The sequence below is a fragment of the Pyxicephalus adspersus genome, chromosome 4 (assembly GCF_032062135.1).
Source record: "Pyxicephalus adspersus chromosome 4, UCB_Pads_2.0, whole genome shotgun sequence".
In the NCBI taxonomy this organism is placed as follows: domain Eukaryota; kingdom Metazoa; phylum Chordata; class Amphibia; order Anura; family Pyxicephalidae; genus Pyxicephalus; species Pyxicephalus adspersus.
Genome location: NC_092861.1, coordinates 94,082,146 through 94,089,658, shown reverse-complemented (window position 1 = coordinate 94,089,658; position 7,513 = coordinate 94,082,146). Strand labels below are relative to the sequence as shown.

Here is a 7,513-nt window from a genome sequence, read left to right as displayed (position 1 = left end):
AATAAATTGTATACGTACATAATGAAATATCTATTTTGACAGATTGAACTTTGAAGCAACATGGATCATACTGTGCAGTTTTACGTTTTGCTATGAAAGCATACCATATGTGCCTCTTCATTTATGTGATTAAATGCACTGCCAGGAGATTCTAAGAATTTCTACAAAGAATGCCACACTTGACGTTTAACATAAAGGCCTCTGCAATATATGAAATGTATTCTTACTATGCAACCTATTTATCCTATACAAACATTTAGAGTAGATTACATATCAGCTACAGAATGCTGATTTATCAGGTCAAAGAAGTAAAAGGAATTGTGCAGAATAATGAAAATTGGAATGCAGAGTCAGGAGAGAACAAATGGTACAGATGAAATGGTAAAATATATTTCAATGCTTGCTGAATGATGCAAATCTAAACTGTGAAGCAGTACTACCCCCTAGTGCCCACACTTTATTGGCTTGCAAGCTACTTTTAAAATGACCAAATCAAAATGATCTACGAACAATAAAAACTTAGACTTAATAACTCCTGTGCGCGATACAGTTTATTTTGAAAGGCAGGGCTCCGTGATCTACTTGTGTTGCCTTTGCGACCTAATGGTAGATCGGGATCCACCTGTTGGGCACCCCTGCCCTAGTGACAGAGAAAAATGCTGCTGAAGGCCCAATAGAACAGTTACTGGTATAGCACAACTGGCAGAAAAAGTTCACTGCATTTTTTTCATAGTTTTGCAGTAAAGGGCATTAAAAGGCATTATTGCCATTATTAATTTGCGTAAATATTTACAATAACACTGTACACTAAAAAAAAAAAAAATACAACTAAACAATAAATGAAGATAGGTCATTTTATCATGTATCAGCATTAAAAGACATGCACTCCTTAAGAAACAGAAACATTTTAACAACATAAATCTTAATATTAAATATACCTAAAGTCAGAGTTAGTTTATTGTAGTAAATTTACACAGCACTGATATACTCCACAAATCTCAAGGAATTGCGTATTGTAATTCTGGGTGTAATTGGGGGAGGACATGGCTAATACAGGCACAGGACAGGAGATACGGCAATAACTGATAAACTCAGTATAGCAGATGCTGCAGATGATGGGAGGAGTAAATTCTAGTTAGAAGAGAGCAAGTGTTTCAAACTGCAACCAATGGAGGTGAAATGGTATAGGAGAGCTGAGACACTCAAGGTGAAAAAGTCAAAGTTTAAGTTTTAAATGTTAAAAGGAAAACTTGTGTGAAGAAGCACTGCTGTTGTTAAGGGGGTGTAACTAGTAGGAGCCTTGTCAGTTCCAATAGCCATATATATGTAGTTGTTACAGCCTCAATGGTGGTTCAAAATTGCCTCAGAAGACAAATTCTGGATAGGTCTGAAGCTATGCCACTGCATACCAACTATTCATCCTGGTGCAGTCATCTGAGGATGCCCCATTTGCCTCATTCATTACCGCAATGTGGGGTCCTGAAAAGTACTAGGTCACATTGCCTGAATCCATATAGCAGTAACATTCCAGGCAGCCCTCTCTTAGACCCCAGATGTGAGCAGTGCAAAAACTAAGGAAAGTTTACCAAGAGATCAGCTGCACATGTGCAGCTCAGTGTACCATGAAAAGAATACAGGTAGTCCCCGGGCTACATACGAGATAGGGACTTTAGGTTTATTCCTAAGTTAAATTTGTATGTAAGTCTGAACAGGTACATTATTTTAAAAAATGCAATTAGGACAGATGTTTGTCTCAACATATTATTAGACAGCATGGTGTCAGTTACTGTATAAAATCCTCACAAACAAAGCAAAGTAAAATGTCTTTCTGAAGCCTAGACATTCATTACCTTCTGGAGCAAGCTGAGCTTTGATATGCAAAAAGAAACAACTGCAGAGTTTGTCTTGATCATTAAAGAGTTACAAGAGGCTACAAATTCATTACCTTCTGGAGCAAGCTGTGCTTTGATATGCAAAAAGAAACAACTGCAGAGTTTGTCTTGATCATTAAAGAGTTACAAGAGGCTACAAAAAGAGCTCCCCCCCCCCCAAGATCACCCACAACCTCAGCTGTGTTTAGCAAAAACTTTCTTCTGCAAGTCCATGCAAACCACCCCTCCCCCTCCAAGCCTCCATCCTGCAGACGAGTGAGCGGAAGCCCCATTCATATCTAGGAGACGTCCGTATGTCGGATGTCCTTAACATGTGGACCACCTGTATTGTGAACAAGTAGGTGAACAGGTATTTTATGCTTCTGTAGAAGAATCCTGCCTGCTCACAATTCTTGTATATAAAAAGATGGTTCCACTTTAAAGTATACTTGCCATAAGAAATCACGGAAACGGCAATTGCTGACCTTTTACTGCTAGTTTCACAGCTGTGTCTACTCTACTGTGAAAGTCACAGTTTGTAAAAGAACAATAGTGAATACCAGAAACTCCTAATTTTTGTACTTGTCAAGGTCAGTGAATCAAAATACACTGCCAACCAAGTCAGTTTCAGCAAGCAAAGTTCAGGAAATTAACTTTGGCAAAACAGGTGACCACCTGTATAATCTTTGGAGGCACACACTAAATGTGGGGAAATATTATTATTATATTATTGTTATTATTAGGTAAATAACATGTATAATTATGGCAACTGTACATGTAATGTTATGGCACGTTTGTAGATATTGTGTAGACAGGTTCTCTTAAAATTTGCTAATAGTAAAATACTGTGTTCAACACTATTGGAAGGGAAGCTGGCAAGAACCACGTGACTAATGACTTCCGCCTGTAGTTCCCTCACTGACGAGCGCCACTGTCATGATACAAAAACGTTTTCTTCCGGTTTTTCGGGCATGAACCATTTTATAGAAGCCTCATTCCCATTGTTAGAATAGAAGTAAGCTATGGCAAAATGGCTTCCTTACAGGCCTGTCTGAACATTGTATTAGAGATACAAATAGCAGCCAATCCTTAGTCTATCATTTTGCTCTAGTGAATGATAGGCTCCAGGCGGGGAATTGCTTCTCACTTCGCCAATGAGGAGCGTGTCGGGGAAAGTGAGCCTGTCATAGATCTGTGTGAGGAGAAATTGGCGGTTCATGTCCAGCTAGACCACAGCAGGCTGCTACTTACACTCCGACTGCCAATATGGAGAATATGATAGCCAAGTTCGTGTCCCAGAAGATCAGCAAGACCCGCTGGCGCCCAGAGCCGGTCTCCTCTATGCAGCAGCCAGATCTCTTCGCTGCGGGCTCCTGGGATAACGAGGTGAGCCGCAATTCATTCACATACCAGGCGGGGGACGGAGATGACACCGATCATCTGTTCTAGGGTCGCTGCTGACTAATACCAAGTAGTCAGCAAAAGTGTTCATGTAAAAAAAATGCTTTTGACTACAGCATTTTGCTGCAAGCTCAGCTGCAGTCCCAGCAGTTTTCCTCCCCTGGGCCCATAGCAGCACTTTGCTATTCACCCAGAACTGGGTAACCACATGGTCCTTCACTGCAAGTATAGAAAGGGCTGTCCGATGATGTCTGCAATGTCTTCTGCCAATGTAAATACCTTGGTGCCAGTCCTTCTCTGTCTATCCACAGTGAAATTGTTCATTTATGTTTGTGGAAGGCCACTAATTCCAACACAAACACAATGCCGAATCCCGCACCCAATGAAACTGGTATTTCAGGAGGTTACAGGATCACCCATCAAACTTTTAGCCATAGCGAGAGCCCTGAAAGTAGGGGGAAGAATATATAACAGTCAGAAAATTTAAAAACTTAAAAAAAAATAAAACAAGCAGTCCTGTCACCCAAAATCAAATTGGGTGATAGGTCCACTTTAAAGAGGAACTAAACTGAAAACGGCAATCCTGCATCAGGTCCCACGTCATCCCGACTTTCGTTACGGAGCCGGCACTCTGGACACCGCCATCTTCTGCTCTTCTTCCTGGTTCTTCATCCTACGTCACCCGGTCTTGCGCCTGGGTCGGGTGATGAAAAAAAGTTGCAGATCTCACTGCACATGCCTGAGATCTGCAAATCTTTCTGTTAGGGCAAAAAGGCTTTTTCTCTGGTATGCACAGAAGGAGCACCCAAAAGCCTCCCGGGATGCGCTCCCATTTATTCTTGATCACCTAGGTAGTCAAGAATTAGACATTCTCCATTCTCTCCCCTCAGTCACACAGACTAATAAAACAAGCACTTCCATTAAACAGGTCACTATGTGAATGTTTATAAATTTAGCCCTAGAGTATAGTCACAGTGGATTCTATGGGGGAAGGGGGTCACCTTTCGGAAAGGTAAGTGGGCAACTACTAGGTGTCCAGGGCAGGTGTAATTAGGCACCTGTATAAGGGGAGGGGTGGGCTACAGAGCTTTTCAATAAAACTGAATGGTTTGGTGTTTGAGATCTCCTGTATGGTACAATTAACGTTAGATTGCAGTTGCGCTCCTGAAATGTGTTTAGACAGCTTCAGTTCTACATTAGTGGGAATACATAAGCCCCTCACCACAGACCCTTATAGTTCAAGCTGTAAGCTGTAGAATGATGGTCCAAGAAGTGCAGTGGACTGGACTAAGGTGAGTAATTTTTATTGGAGCGAAAATGTTTTTTATAAAGAAACTTTATCAGATGCCGCCCGGTTATTATACTAATATGCAACTTTTCATTTTTTTTAAATATGTTTTTAGGAAAACAAAGTATCCCTATGGTCCACTGGAGATTTTGGCACCATAAATATGGATGAAGATTACTTGGCAGATCCAAAATTGTTATGTGAGATCAAACACAAAGGCGATGTAACAGACATGCAGGTATTGTCCATTCTATACTGTTCAGATTAAGAAAAGAAAAAGGAAATTAGAGTTGACATTAAATGACTTGGCAAATATCAATGTTTTTTTTTTTTTTATTTTTATTTATTTATTTTTTTTATATATATAAAGTACACTTGTGCTAGCTGTATGTTTTTTCAGACATTCCATGCCGCAGTTACCTACTCCAACCGCTTATATATGGATGTGAAGTAATTCCATATACAGGTTTAAAAAAAGTGTACGGTTTCTAACCACAAGCAAACACTTGCAAAAGCCTTTTGGTTACTTCATTTAATCACTCCCGGACGCCCCTTTACTGCTTCATTCTCAGAAGATGCAAATGGTGCAATTTGTTAACCTTTATCCCAAATATAACCTACAGAAGGTCTCCTGTGCAGCATTTTTAAAGCATATGAGTTTCATACGAAAGCACGAATTTAATAAATTGAAACATATATATAGTGGCTGTGGTAATTTTTCTGTCTTGTTTATTTCCTTTTTTTTTTTTTTTTTTTACTCATTTCCAATTCTTTAAAGCCAAACTAAACCTTGCTATAATAGCCTGTCCCACTTTCATCGCAAGGAGCAGCCATCTTCTTCCATCTTTCTTTCCCCTTGCGATGTTAGGGCATCTTCTTTGGCCAGGTCTATGTGGGAGTTTATTCAGGATTGTTGGGTATCCTGACAACCAGGCTTTTTCAGCAGTTCAACAGAGCAATCAGGCAGGTAAGGGTTATTGTAGAGGGTACAACTCTTTTCCCTTTTTGCAATCATGACCTGCCTGATTTAACATTTTTAAAAGTCATTGTTTAGCATTTACTCAGAAACACACTTTGGCAATTGGTTGTGTTTTAAAGTGCAGTTTGGTACAAAGCTTGTTCACAAATGGTAAATTAGCATTTTGTAGTGCAATTTCTTTTGAATGGTATCCTATGCAATAAGGCAATTCTGCTCCAACACGCACTATTATTTTTTATTCCAATTAGTTGTAGTGCATTGCTTCAGAGAGTAGCTGCATGTCAGTTTTTCACTTGTTTCAAGGGCATATACCAACCCCTTCTTGTAAATATCAAAGCTATGATATATGATATACGTCACTATAGTGCAGAGTGATTTTATTAGTTAATTTTTGTAACCTGACATCATTTGTTATTAAGTTTTTAGATCAAGAAAGAATTGTGACAGCATCTTCAACTGGAAGGGTAACAATCTTTCGTCACCATCAGACAAACCAGGTAACCTTTTCATGTCAATACATCTGAAATAGTATTGATTGGTTTTTGTGTTTTTATCTTTAAATGTTAATTTGACTTTATGGCTATTGTAAACTTTGGCTTCAAATTCATTGTCTTGATTAGGCTCCTATATTAGTTTCTTGAGATGCAAATGTTTGTTAATGACTGGTTTACAAATGCTTTTCCATTTTTTGAGGGCACTTGGTGTAAACTGTAGGAATGGCTTTTGTTGTATAGAAAAAACAGAGCAAATGCAATGCTGCAGATCGTTGCCACTGCTTACCAGGAAGACCAGTTTGCGGCATTTACCAAAAACAAAATTAGTTTAGAAAATGTATTTGTAAAATGTAAGTATTATTGTGCTAGGTTGTATTCTGTTAGGTAAAACTATTTTCCTTACTAAAATCCTGTATGTTTGGCCCCTATTTTGTAAAAGTTTAGGTGCATTTGTTGGTGTATTTGTCAGTTTGATATTGCATTTTAATGTTACATTTTTTGTTTTGCGTAAGACCTTATCAGAAAAGCAGAAATGGGAGCATGCCCATCACCATGCTGGCTCAAATGACCAAGGAGCACCCTGCACTGGTATTGTTTGCAACAGTCCCGAAATTGTTTCCGTTGGAGAGGATGGCCGAATTAATGTTTTCAGAGCTGACAGCAAAGACATAGTAAGAACAATAGGTAAGTTAGGTGACCTTTCACTAGGAACAAAAGGAGTTTATAGATTCCAGCTTAAGCAACTAAATCTAAGGCACTGCTTGGAATATATATAACTGCACAAGAATGATTTTGCTACTGGGAATACCATATCGAGTGTGCTGATTCCAAATCTGAACTTAGAATTTGCCTATATCGTGCAGACTTCAAATTTTAGGCTATGTTCAAATGGTCGGTAATTGGGTAAAGTATTTTTACACGGGAACATTATAACAGTTGCAGCTACCACTATGCGTAATGCCGCCTCAGCTGCATCACGTCCTCTGCTGGCATGCATGTTCCAGCAGCGGCTGGGCATGTCAGTGAGCTGACGTCATAATGGGTATATATGGCGAGCTGGACCAAGGGCTTTCTAGCGCGAAACTGTCCTATTGGATAGTACAGCTAGACCATAGTGAGTCTGTTTTGAGCTAAAGATAAGTAGGTGCAGCTGTGTTAATTAACTGGACAATTTTTACTTTTTGAGGGTGAGATTTGCTTACAAGTACAGTTAGGTCCATAAATATTTGGACAGAGACAACTTTTTTCCAATTTTTGTTCTGTATATTACCACAATTAATTTTAAATGAAACAATTTAGATGCAGTTGATTTGGAGACTTTCAGCTTTAATTCAGTGGGTTGAACAAATGGATTGCATAAAAATGTGAGGAACTAAAGCCTTTTTTTCAGGGGCTCAAAAGTAATTGGACAAATTAAAAAGCTGAAAATAAAATGTTCATTTCTAATACTTGGTTAAAAACCCTTTGCTGGCAATGACAG

The 7,513-nt window shown here is 39.0% G+C and overlaps 1 protein-coding gene across 1 annotated transcript in view; it reads left to right on the top strand.

Moving 5' to 3' along the window:
- The first annotated feature begins 2,932 nt into the window (after positions 1–2,932).
- Positions 2,933–7,513, top strand: part of NUP43 (nucleoporin 43) — a 12,113-nt gene continuing 7,532 nt past the window's right edge. The window contains exons 1-4 of the mRNA XM_072409045.1: positions 2,933–3,257; positions 4,676–4,798; positions 5,959–6,036; positions 6,546–6,717. Of these exons, the coding sequence (XP_072265146.1) occupies positions 3,138–3,257; positions 4,676–4,798; positions 5,959–6,036; positions 6,546–6,717 (493 nt within the window). The 5' untranslated portion in view covers positions 2,933–3,137. The remainder of the gene's footprint in view (positions 3,258–4,675; positions 4,799–5,958; positions 6,037–6,545; positions 6,718–7,513) is intronic.